The 13,028-nt window shown below is 53.8% G+C and overlaps 1 protein-coding gene across 1 annotated transcript in view; it reads left to right on the forward strand.

Annotated features, from left to right (window-relative positions):
• TNFRSF1B (TNF receptor superfamily member 1B) overlaps positions 1-13,028 on the forward strand; it is a 35,605-nt gene that overhangs the window by 14,694 nt on the left and 7,883 nt on the right. The window contains exons 2-8 of the mRNA XM_055419609.2: positions 2,777-2,876; positions 5,004-5,132; positions 5,562-5,711; positions 6,183-6,276; positions 6,672-6,901; positions 8,061-8,138; positions 8,736-8,770. Of these exons, the coding sequence (XP_055275584.1) occupies positions 2,777-2,876; positions 5,004-5,132; positions 5,562-5,711; positions 6,183-6,276; positions 6,672-6,901; positions 8,061-8,138; positions 8,736-8,770 (816 nt within the window). The remainder of the gene's footprint in view (positions 1-2,776; positions 2,877-5,003; positions 5,133-5,561; positions 5,712-6,182; positions 6,277-6,671; positions 6,902-8,060; positions 8,139-8,735; positions 8,771-13,028) is intronic.

Genomic DNA, 13,028 nt, shown 5'->3' on the forward strand with positions numbered 1-13,028 from the left:
GCTTGGGGCCCTGGGTCTGTATCCAGGGAAGGGGAGCTTGGGCCCCTCAAGAGAAGGGAGGCAGGTTAGGGGCCGTGGGCATGTGACCTTGGGTGCATCACTTCACCTCTGGAGCATCTGTGAAATGTTGGGGAGGAGTCTCTCTGTGGGTGGAGCACGTACAGTTGCTCCTGGGACGTAGAGGAGATGGAGCTGCAGACTCCGATGTGAAACTGCTCTGAGGCCTGAGGTGGATGAAGTGTGGGCCCTAATGGCCCCTTGGGCACAGTCCTGCCACCAGCCAGGCCCTGGCATTTCCTTTGGGAAACCCTGGGAGGTGGGTTTGCTTCTTTCCGTCTCCATTTTCCCATCTGTGAAATGGGTACACTCAGATGTGCCTTACACATTGGATGTTAAATTCATCCTTCTTTTCTTCCTTCTCATTCTCCTTCCTCCTTCCTTCCTTTCCTCTATCATCATCTTTCCCTCTCTTATCTATCTATCCATCGTCCCTCCATCCATCATGCATTCATCATCTGTCTTCTCCAATCTCCCCCCTCAACACACACACACACACGGTCACAGATCACCACCTGTTAAATGGGTGGTTAATGCTCATCAGTGAGGTCCAGGTTTTTTCTTGGGAACACTGTATTTTGAAAGGTTAGGTCTGCTGAGCATGCTGAGTGAATCCAGTACTAGCCAATTCATTTCCTCATTTTAAAATGTCAATCAGACTCTCCTGTGGGTAGATGTTGTGTGGCTCTGAGCCTCCCCAACCCCAGACAAAAGAACTGGAAGCTTGCATAACCCTAAGTTTCCCAGAGGCTGCTCCCCATGTTCTGGGGGCCTCCAAGGACCCTCAGCTTTTACAGCGGCTTTGCTGACCTGAGGCCCAACTTGCAGGGCTGTGCTTTGGCCTGGCCTCTGCTCTAGTGAGCAGGGCAATGGAGGGAGTGACCTTTTGTCCCGCTCTGCTAGGGGCTTTCTGTTCCTCATTGTTTAGCCATGACATGGCAGTATTTTTTTTTGTCCAAGAGGATAAACAGGCGTCAAGATGACTTAAAGGAGAGCTGACCTCCTCTGCCCGCTCAGGCTGGAGTCAGAGAGGCAAGAGGAACTGTAGGGAAGATCTTTCATAGCAAGATTCAGACAGGAAAAGACCTGGGATGAGAGGCCTCAGGGAGGCCACTCCGGGCAGTGACCAGGGGGCCCCGGGGGTCCAGCTGCCTGCCTTTGTCCCAGAACCCTTGCCCTGTGGGTGGAGAGAGAGGCCAGACTTGGCCACAGCAGGGCCCTTTCCCGTCAGATCCTCTGGGCCCTGACAGGAAATCCTCCCCCAGGGAGGGCAGGCCTCCCTGGGCTGCATCTTGGGGAGGAGTCCTTCCCCACCAGAAGCTGTGGGGCCTGTAGCTCTCAGGGCCTGCAGGGGTGAGGGGCTCCCCTAGTTACACCGAAGGTGCTTGTAGGGAGGAAGCCCACTGCATGCAGGGTCCTTGAGACCTGTGCCCGCCCCCATGGGGGTCATGGGGCTGGAGGGAAGGAGCTGTGGCTCCTCCCTGTCTGATGGGAGAGGCTGCCGCCTGGGGTGTTCAGTCTGAGCCGTTGGAACAGCAGACTGCAGCGAGGGGTATGGCGGGGACAGACCAGCCCTCCCATCCCATGCAGTGAATGCACAGGTGAATGCTGGAGTGAAGGGGGCTGCGGGCAGCACGATTCTGTGGTTTTGGGGCTCCCGCAGCTTTTGATCACTGCTCTCCGCCCTTACCCACCCCCAGCTCATCTTGCTCCAGCCTGTGTGCCAGTCAGGTTTGCTCAGCAGCGGAGCATCAGAATCACTTGGGCAGGTTTTCTTCTTTTAATCACATTTCAGCTTTCTGGGTCCACCCCTGGGCTCCTGACCCTTTGTTGGGGAGGGAGTTGGCATTATAATAGACCCTTCCAAGGTGCTTTGGAAACATGCAGTGCCACACAGTCCCCCCAGCCACCTCCAATAAGTAGGAGGAGCCCTGAGAAGGGGCTTTGCTTCAGGACCAGACGGGAAAGGGAGAAGCACCAGGACTCTGTGTGTGTGTGTGTGTGTGCATGGGTATACACACATGTGCATACACAGGCATCAGAGCAGGCTGGGAGGACAAGAAGGTACCTCATTTCAGCCCGATGAGATGATCACTAGAAGGGGGCATATTCAGTGTTTAAAGAGAGCCCAGAGCAGGAGGAACCTGAATCAGCCTGGGGGAGTCAGGGAAGGCTTCCAGAGGAGGCAGCACTCAGCTGGAAGGACAGAGGGGTGAGTACCAGGTGCAGGAGGAAAGAGGGCACAGCCTAGGCATGGGCACTTTGTGCTGAGCTCTGTGATTCCCTGCAGAAGGAAATGGCAACCCACTCCAGTATTCCTGCCTGGAGAATCCCATGGACAGGGGAGCCTGGTGGGCTCCAGTCCATGGGGTTGCAGAAGAGTGGGACACGACTGAGCACTGCGTTTCTCTGTGGCCGAGGCCACCGCCTTCTGGGAGGCTTCAGGGCCTCACATCTGCCGGGTGTAGGGTTAGGAGCCGGCCCCCACCCTCTGGCGGCTGCCTTGGTGTCTCCGCCTGCAGACGTGAGTGTGTTACACTGACGGGGGTGAAGAGGAGGTTAAAGAAGGCATCTCTTCTACCTCTGTCTGCCCCCCTCACCAAAGGGAGAAGTCCCCACACAGATAGAACTCCAGGAGGGAGAAAGCCAAACACTTGCCAGGCACAGAGGGCGATGTGGGAGTCCGTGCTGATGGCTGTCCTTCCCTTCCCCCTTCCAGGCTGTGTTTACCCCCTACATCCCAGAGCCTGGAAGCTCATGCCGGAAGCAAGAATTCTACAACCAAAAGATCCAGATGTGCTGCAGCAAATGTCCGCCAGGTAAGGGGTGGCCGCTGGGGCCCTCGCCCTCAGCCTGGCTGGGTCCCAGGCTGCTGGTGCCCTGAAGAGAGTCAGTGTGTGCGGGGGTCAGGGGGTCAGGGTCATGGCCTCAGACTTACTGAGCTCCCTCTGGTTCCATGAATTGACCCCCACGGTCCTTCTTGCTTCTGGGCCATCGCATATGTCATTCTCTCTGCCTGGCACACTTCCCAACAACCTTCCCCGGGTGCGCTCCCATTGATCCTTTAGACCTCTGATGGCCCCCTCCTCCAGGAAGCCTGCCCATACTGCCTGGTCAGATTGGGCTCTATCTTTGAGCTCCTGCTGTCTCTTGGCAGCCCCCATGGCAGCAGCTCTTTTTACAGTGTGATCATGGCCTGGATCTCCTCTATAGCCCCCACTGTGCTAGAGCAGGGACTGTGTGCCTTGTTCTTTGCTGAATCCCCAGCACCTGGCACAATACCTGACACATAGTAGGTTCTCAGTGCATATCTGATTGAGTCAGTGACTGCTGCCCATTTCACAAGTGGTGGACCTGAGGCCTAATCCCAGTTGGGAGAGCCAGGCAGCCCAACTCCCAGGGCTGTCCATCCACTCGTTTGTTTATATATTCATCCCTGTAACGTTTATAAAGCATCTGCTAAGTGTCAGGCACCAAATGCTGGGAACACGACAGAGAGCAGGGCAGGCAAAGTCCTCATCCTCATGGATTTTGCATTCTAACAAGGGCATAAGACAGATAAACCAATAGAGGAGATAGACGTGTGGTCTGTGAAGGAAACAAGACAGGGGAGGGCAGATGGAGGCAGAGTGGGACATGCTGGTCATGGAAGACCTTTCTGAGGAGCTGACTCGTGGGCAGAGATGTGCAGGAGGTGAGTCATGCAGATATATGGGGGGACAGCGCTGCAAAGGCCCTGAGGTGTTAGCTTCTTTGGTGCACTTGGAGAACAGACAGGCCCGTGTGTGGCCCCAAGTGAGTTAGCGGGGACCATGGTAAGGCGTTTAGATTTTATTCTGCAGGATCTAGAAAGCCACTGGAGAGCTTTGAGCCACGAGCTTGAGATGTGGGTAGGCACAAATGCACCTGTGACCATGGTCATTTTAAGAGATCCCAGGGAAGTGACACTTCTTTCTTCTGTTAACTGGCAGGGTCTCTGTAAGAAGGCATTCGAATAGCACAGCAGTGAAGGTGCAGGATAGGAATGGGGCTCAGAAGAGAAACTTCTTCAAGGTTTGCCTGGGTGTTCTCCATCCCCAGGCACACCTTCTTTGAGGCCCCCAGGAGTCCCATGGCCTCATCCTTGATAGAATACCCGGGATGACTGCTGCTGTCTTTTTTTTTTTTAACCTTTCTCAGATGAAGAATTTCAGTCAACTATAAAGAAGAAAGGATAAGGCTTCCCTGGTGGTCCAGTGGTTAAGACTTTGCCTTCTAATGCAGGGGTTGTGAGTTCCATCCCTGACCAGGAAGCTAAGATCCCACATGCCTTGTGGCCAAAAAGCAAAGCATGAAACAGAAACAATATTGAATAAATTCAATAAAGATTTTTTAAATGGTCCACATAAAAAAATTTTTTTAAAATAAGAACTGGTAAACCAGTTCTTACTAAAGTGTTATTGACTGATAATTGGCAGTTCCAATGGTGGAATTCCAGGCACCTGAAAAGAGAAGAAAAGGAAGGGTTAGTCACTTAGTCATGTCCAACTCTTTGTGACCCCATGGACTATAGCCCACCAGGCTCCTCTGTCTATGGAATTCTCCAGGCAAAAATACTGGAGTGAGTAGCCATTGCCTTCTCCAGGGTATCTTCCCAACCCAGGGACTGAACCTGGATTTCCTGCATTGCAGACAGACTCTTTACCATCTAAGCCACCAGGCAAGCCCTAAAAAAGAGCAGAGGGGAAGATATTTTAGGAGTGCTTCAGGGTTCAGAGATGGAGTGATGGCTGGTACACATCTAGATGGGAGATGATGGAGGAGCTGAAACTCTATCAAAGAGCCTCCCAACTAGGCCTCAGAACTCTGGGGCTCTGGAGGACAGAGGATGAGCCTGGGTCCTGGCAGAAGCCACCCCCTGCCCCATTGCCCTCCTCCACTGAGATGCCTGGCCTTCACTTTTTCAGGCTACCGTGTACAGTCTCTATGCAACACGACCTCAGACACCGTATGTGCCTCCTGCGAGAGCAGCACATACACCCAGCTCTGGAACTTGGTCACCGCATGCTTTAGCTGTAACTCGCGCTGCAGCTCTGGTGAGTCGGCTCAGAGTAAGGGGTGGTCCCGGGCATCCTCTCCTGGACCCATGAACTCCAGCCCCTTTGCCTTTGAGCTGGCTGGGCTTATTCTAGACCTTTATTTTCATGCCCTAGGGCACATGTATAGTACAACACTTCACTGTTTATCATCCTCTTCAATAGCCCCTTGGGGCAGGCAGGCCAAGAGCAGCAGTGGGGAGACGGTGCCCCTTGTTAGAGTTGAGGACGTTGTGCCTGAGAAAGTAGGTGTGCTTTTTCATACTGTGACAGAGACTCTGTGGCCAGCAGTCTTTATGCCCCATCCCTAGGCCGGTGCAGAGGTCTGCTGTCTGTGGGTGGTGGGGCTGGGTGGAAAGACAGAGTGGGCGTGGCGATGGGCGTGGCCGGTGGAGGGAGGAGTAACCCTCCGCCGTCTTCTTCCTCTAGACCAGGTGGAAACTCAAGCCTGCACAACGAAACAGAATCGCATCTGCACCTGCAAGCCAGGCTGGTACTGCACCCTGGGGAGGCAGGAGGGCTGCCGGCTGTGCGTGGCACTGCGCAAATGTGGCCCCGGCTTCGGCGTGGCCACACCGGGTATGGGGCCAGGGCCAGAGGTCCTTGGGGTACCCCCTTGGTTCTCTCCTTCCTAGGAACATCATCAGGCGGCCAGGTGCCGGTTACCCATCTGTCCACTCGTCCTGATTCATTCTTCCCTCCAGCCCTCCTGATCAGGCACCTGTGTGCCTCCTGATCCTAGCCCTCCTGTGTGCTAGGCCCCGGGGATCCAGAGATGATCAAATTAAGCCCCAAGCTACTGGAAAGTCAGGTGTTGCCCCAGGAAGACAAAGTCACTAGAATTAGTTAAGGACAGACCGCCCAGGTGTGTGTGTGTGTGTGTGTGTGTGTGTGTGTCAGACTGCCCGTGTGTGTGGTGTGAAGGGGTGGAGGTGCAGACAGAATCTCTTGCCTCCTCAAACCTCCCCAGGGCTCCATTTCCCCTAGAGCCAAGGTCCACCTTTTCCATGGCATATCTGAATTAGTGACAGTTTCCAATTTGTTGTGAAGGAACTGCAACAACAAATGTGATATGCGCTCCCTGTGGCCCGGGGACGTTCTCGGACACAACATCATACACGGATACCTGCAAGCCCCACCGGAAGTGAGTGACTGCATCCTCTGGTTCTGGAGGAACAGGGAGGGGCTGTTCCCCCGGTGATCCTGAGGCTTCCAGCACGTGCCTGGGATCTCCCCAGTTACTTCCTTGGGCAGAGGCATTGCCGAGCCTGCTCCAGTGTTAGGACTGGTTTATCTGACAGTGGGTGGGTGGGTCCCTGAACAGCCTGGTGAACAGGAGTTTTGTCCTAGAAGTCAGGGGTGGGGAGCATGGGGATAGGTCGGGTGGGGACAGGAAGGGACAGTCTTGAAAGAGGGCGTGGCGTGCAAACTCCCTCCCCTATCCCAGTAGCTGCGTCCCTTCCATGTCAGCCTGGCTCCCACGGGTGAGCCCAGCTACCCTAAGTCATTCAGTCCCAATCGTGCCTTCTCCTCTCGCAGCTGTAGTTCCGTGGCCATTCCTGGTACCGCATCGACAGATGCAGTCTGCACCTCTGTGCTCCCCACCCAGAAGGTGGCCCGGGGCCCAGCCACCACAAGATCCCGGCACATGGAGCCGACTCTGGGGCCCAGCACAGCTCCAAGCACCTTCCTCCTCCTCCCCAAAGTCCCAAGTCCTCCAAGTTCCCCAGTGGAACAGCCCAATGCAGGGAACATCTCTCTTCCCATTGGTAAGTCTCAAGAGGTCCCATTTATCCTTGCTCCCTCCCTTCTGTCTTAGCGCACATGTGCTAAGTTGCTTCAGTCATGTCTGACTCTTTGCAACCCCAAGGGCTATAGCCTGCCAAGCTCCTCTGTGGGATTTCCCAGGCAAGAATACTGGAATGGGTTGCCCTTTCCTCCTCCGGGGGATCTTCCTGACTCAGGGATTGAACCCGCATCCCTTATGTCTCCTGCATTGGCAGCCAGGTTCTTTACCATTAGTGCCACCTGGGAAGCCCTCTTAAGAGTCTTACTGAGAGCTTGTTATGGGCTGGACCCTGTGTTCCATCCTGGGATGCAGGTAGCATTCAGACTTGCTTTCTTCCAAGATTTAGTGATGCCACTAAGAATTCCTGGGTGGGGAGACACAGGGTCCCTGTTTTATCTCAAAAAGGAGATGGTCTTCTGGTTGCTGTTTCTGATGAAACACTAGGCTTTGACAGTGGACTGGGCCAGGTCGCTGTGTTGTGGGCTTCCCTTCTGGACTACACCAGAGGGCTCAAACTCAGGCTGAATGTGGCCCACAGGCATGTTTTCTTTGGTGCATGGATTTTGGTTTGTTTGTTTTGTAATCAAATTTCAGAGTCTCTGCCCTGGGCCTGTCCCTTGCCTGCGACAGCCCCAGTCATCTTTGGTCATTGACTGACCTGGTACATTGGAGTTTCCTTTAAAAAAAAATTAATTAATTAATTGATTTGCCTGGGGCTTCCCAGGTGGCGCTAGTGGTAAAGAACCCACCTGCCAATGCAAGAGACGTAAGAGATGCGGGTTTGTTCCCTGGGTCGGGAAGATCCCCTGAAGAAGGGCATAGCAACCCACTCCAGTATTCTTGCCTGGAAAATCCCATGGAGAGAGGAGCCTGGCCGGCTGTAGTCCATAGGGTCACACAGTCGGACACCACTGAAGCGACTTAGCACGCACGCACTGGGTCGCAGTTGCAGCCCTTTGGGCTCTCTCTGGTTGTGGCATGCTGCCTTAGTTGCTCCAAGCCATGTGGGATCTTAGTTCCCCAACCAGGGAGCCAGTCCATGTCCCCTGCTTTCCAAAGTAGGTTCTTAACCACTGGACCCCCAGGGAAGTCCCAAGTTTCCTTTTGGCAGCTGTTTTGAACTTCTCTTTTCCTTCTAGGACTGATTGTGGGTGTGACAGCATTGGGTCTGCTACTGATAGTCCTCGTGAACTGTGTCATCATGACCCAGAAAAAAAGTAAGAGTCCATCCTTCCTTCCTTCCTTCATCTGTTTATTCCCTCATTCATTCAGGAAGTGTTTCTGGGGGCCTCCTCTGAGTCCAGCACTGGGCAGAGCTTTATGGGTCAGACGGAGCTGGGTCTGGTAGACCCTGTTCTTAGGAGCTTAGAGCCTGGGGCAGAGGGCATTTCCACTCTCATCTGGTAAGAGGTGAGATGCTATCAGGGCTATCCAAGAGGTGGGAGTCCAAGCTTCTTGTCTAGGAATTCTGGGGGATTCAGCCCTTATAGAGCAGGTGGCATCTGAGCTGGGCAAGATTTTGATGGAGACACGAGTACAGGAAAGAAAGGGCATGCAGAGCAGCGGGGTGTGGTATGGACAGAGCAGGTCAGGCTGAAGAATGGGGGGTGTGAGGGAGGGGAGGGGAGCAATGTCAGGCCGGCTGGAGGGTTGGGCACGGGGGCTTCTGTATCCCTTGTCTGTTAGGTAATTGCTTCCCCCAGAACTGAGCCTACTCTGAGAGCTTCTGCTTGGGCCCCATGCTCCCTCTTGGTTAAAAAAGATGTGACCTAAGGAAGTTGCTCGCTGACTGGTCCCTTTTCTCCTCTCTGCAGAGAAGCCCTTCTGCCTGCAAGGAGACGCCAAGGTGGTGAGTGTCCCTCTGCCTGCCCCCTCTGCCTCCATGGTATCTTTCCTGCTGGGCCAGGTTGTCCCATAGGAAGTGGTGAATTCTCTAGGTTTGTCTGTCCAGCCTCAGGCAGGATGCAGAGCCCCAGGAGGCTGCAGAAAGATTGGCCAGGGTCTGTTGTGGGGGCTGATAAAGGTGGCATCTGAGCTGGGCAAGATTTTGATGGAGACATGAGTGCAGGAAGGAAAGGACATGCAGAGCAGCGGGGTGTGGTATGGACAAAGTGGGGCAGGCTGACGAATGGTGAGTGTGCGGGAGGGGAGTGGAGCAGTGTTGAGCTCAGATGGCTTGAGTGTGAGGGGCCACATCAGGGAACAGAAGGGTAAGTGGGGTCAGTGGCAAGCATGTGGTCATGGACCCATGCTGTGACCGTGGGCTGACATGAAATTGCTTATGGCTGGTTCCTCACCATTAAGTGCAGACAGTGTCTCAGCCCTGCTTGTAGGACTATGCCTTTCACCCCACTGGCAACAATTCTCAGCATCTCTGAGATGTTTCCAAAGCACTTCCACATTGTACAGTGGTATTCAAACTGCGTGCTAGAGTACCCCAGTGTTCCACAAAGGGTCCTGCCTGGGGCGGTGGCGGGGGAGTCATCTTTGAGGTCGAGATCAAGGCTAGGGGACTGGACCCAGGGCCTCCCCCAACTTCAACCAAAGCAACTCACTTTTGATCATTTTTATGAAGTAGGATCTGTGTAGGATTTTTGCTGGAAACAGAGCACTGACATTGTATTTCATCAGTTTTCCATCAGGAGGGCATTTGGCTGCAAGTAACCAAAAGCTTAAGGGTGACTTCAAAGGGCTATATTTTCTGTCGGGGTGTTGGTGATTGCTGGAATGATTCAGTTGCATCCTTCTGTGAAGCCAGCAGGACCCCAGACTGTGCCATCTTTAGTGTGTTGGCTTTTATTCTCTTGCTTTTGGCCTGTGTCGTAAGATGGTGATCACCACTGCATATGTGACCTCCAGTCTGAGGCAGGAAAAAGAGGGGAAACAGCCAGATACCATTTTACAGGAAATCAGACACTTTCCTAGAAGCCCTGGGTACATTTCTTCTTTTGTCTTATTGGCCAAATGGTATCACGTGACCACCTCTAGCTGCAAGGGAGGCTGGAAAAGGTGTTGTTTTGCTTTTCTAGCCTTTATGGTGGAGGAGAACTAGGGAGAGGGCTTGGAAATGGGTGTGGGGTGAGCCAGTACACAGTGTGTACTGCAACCCCATGCCAGGTAGGCAGGGCAGGTTTTTGTTTTTTTTTTGCTTATTTGTTTGTTTTGGATGTGCTGGATCTTAGTTGTGGCCTGCAGGGTGTTCGTTGTGGCAGGCAGGATCTTTTCTTGTAGCACATGGGATCTAGTTCCCTGACCAGGGATTGAACCTGGGCTCCCTGCATTGGGACCACAGAGTATTAATTAGTGGACTGCCAGGGAAGTCCCTAGGGCAGGTGTTTTGCCCAGATATACAGATGAGGAAACAAGACTCCAGGAGTTCCCTCCATGTCCCCTGTCTTGCAGGGGCAGGGCTTCTCAAACCTGCCTGCTAATTCTTTGTCATGAGGGGCTATCCTAGGTAATATAGCTTTTTCAGTGAAATCGTTGGCCTCTCCCTACTTGATGCCAGTAGCACTGCCTCCCAGGAGTGAGAACCAAAGTGTCTCCAGACATTGCAAAATGTTCCCTAGAGGACAGACACCCTCCATAGGGAACCACTGTGCTAGGGGACAGCCCAGCCCTGAGGTTTACACAGGGTTTTGGACTTGGTTAGGACCAGACTGGTTTCATCTCCTGATTGTCCCAACAAGAAGTACAGAGAGGGAAAGTAACTTGCCCAAGGTCACACAGCATTATATCTCTGGACTCCTGGCTAGTGCTTTTTGACATGCCCTACAGTGAAAGTGAAAGTCGCTCAGTCATGTCTGACTTTTTGCGACCCCTCAGACTATACAGTCCATGGAATTCTCCAGGCCAGAATACTGGAGTGGGTAGCCATTCACTCCCTTCTCCAGGGGATCTTCCCAATCCAGGTCTCCCACATTGCAGGCAGATTCCAGCTGAGCCATGAGGGAAGCCAGACAGAAACACTGGTTTGGAGGTACAAACCATTTCTCATTCCTCCAGCGTGCCAATGCCATGCCCTCATATTTCTGGCTTCAGTTCAGTGACGCTGGAAGCTGAGACCTGGTGGCCCATGGAATCAGTATGCCCTCTAAGCTCCACTCCAGCGCCCAACTGCCGCTTTCTCTTTCCTGGACTGAGTATTTCCCAATCTTTGGTGCAATAAAGCTGCCTCAGGTGTGGCCCAGAGCCCCCACTTCCCCTTTCTGTTTGCTCAGTTTTGTGTTTACCAAGTGTGATTGACTCCACTGCTGTTGGTTGAGTGCTATTGCCAGTGGAGCCCAGGGGTGTGCTGGTAACTGGCCCTCTGGGTGGGGGAGGACCCAAACCCTGATTTGTGGAGTTTGCTCATTTCTGTGTTACAAACACTCCCACTATGACTGATTTCAGGAAGCTACTTACTGAATGTAAAGTTGGGAAGAAACACACAGAGGTCTGGGCTGCTTCCAGCACCCCACTGGCTGAGCCCCAGGCCAGGCCCTGCATCCTCACACACAGCCCTGTGAGGTACATCACTTCACCCCACTTCACAGATGAGGAAACTGAGATTCAGCGAGCTTCAGGTATCTGCATGAAGTTTGACCACTAGCAGAATGGCAGAGCCCAGGTTTGAAATTGATTCTGAGTCTACAGGGCTTGTATTTACCCACCCTCCTGTTTGCCCAGAGCAGACATTCAGAATTGTTCCAGGCATCCCTGTCCCCAGCAGGGACTGCCCTTAGAGGTTGATCTTCAGTCCCTTCAGTCCCTGGGCTCGCACCCCTCCCCTGACCCCTGTGCTCAGCCTGCACCCCACTCCGTTTCTCAGCTTCCTGGCAGTGGTCCTGTTAACAGCTGCCTAGTAACGCTCCTGGCTAGACCAGTGGGGGTTGAGAGCACGGTGACTCAGCACTGCCCTGCCCCTCCTGGTAACACCAATGCGTGGCGAGACAGTAGCTTCCCTTTGTTCAGAAAAGACCAGCGTAACCACATGTATCAACTCAATCACCCCCACAGACACGCTCATCCACGGGCTCTCATTTCATAAAGAGGGTGATGTTTATGAGGTGCTAAGCGTGGGCCAGGCACAATACTGAGCATTGCTTAGCCTCACAGCTGTGCTGCAACCCAGGCAGTGCGGTTATTGCCCCGATTTTACAGCCCAGGAATCTTGGGCTCAGAGAAGTTAAGTAACTTTCCCAAGGTCATACAGCAAATGAGTGGCCTGAGACACAGACCCAGGAGTGCCTCTTTTCACCACTTCCAGCACACACGCTAGTTGCACCACTCACAGTCATGCACATGTGCTCCCCACTCATAGACACACACATGTGAGCATACTTCAAACACTTTCCCACCTATACTTACGGGCATGGGAGCTTCAGGGACACACTGTCACACATACAGACAGACACAGGCCAGCCAGCAGCTCTGCCAGGGTCTCTGCTCCTGCCCATGGTAGGGCCAGGCTGGGACATGCTGGGGAGGCTAACTGGGATCCTGTTTGTTGAATGACCCCCCCTCAGTACCTGCCCCCATACCTCCCCGGGGTGCCAACCCAGGACTCAGAATTTATCAGCTCCACTCAGAGCCTGCCTGAACTTTGCGTCTTGTCGCTTTGGGGGGAGGGAGGCAGGCTGGGACCTTTGGGGGTTTCTGTTCTGCCTGGCCCTTACCACCAGCAGAAAGGCAGGACGCAGGCTAAAAAACCCCTTCTCTGGGGGATGTGAGGGATGACCTTTGGATGTTTCTTCTCCCGTTCCTGCTCCCCCGCCTGTCCACGCTCAGAGCAGGGTCAGGGGTGGGGACCAATACCAAGGTCAGACCATCTGAGCAAAGAAAGTTTCAGGATGAACTTGAAATGCCCTCCCTTCCTCCAAAGTCGAGGGCAGTGAGCCAGGGAGGCAGGACTCAGTCGGAAGCACGCAGCTGTGGTACACCGAGCGGGGCTCCCCCTGCCCCTGCCATGGACCTGCTGTGGGATACTAAGAAAGGACTCACCCGTTCTGGGCCTCCGTGGCCTCACGGGGACTGCTTTCAAAGGATCCTCCCAGCCTGAGAGTCTGTGAGCTGGCCTTTGGATATGCAGGGCTCAGGGGGACTGGGGGCCTGGGGCCTGCAGAGAT

The sequence above is a fragment of the Moschus berezovskii genome, chromosome 17, assembly GCF_049115385.1.
Source record: "Moschus berezovskii isolate FMDL1 chromosome 17, NW_MosBer_1.0, whole genome shotgun sequence".
Lineage (NCBI taxonomy): Eukaryota > Metazoa > Chordata > Mammalia > Artiodactyla > Moschidae > Moschus > Moschus berezovskii.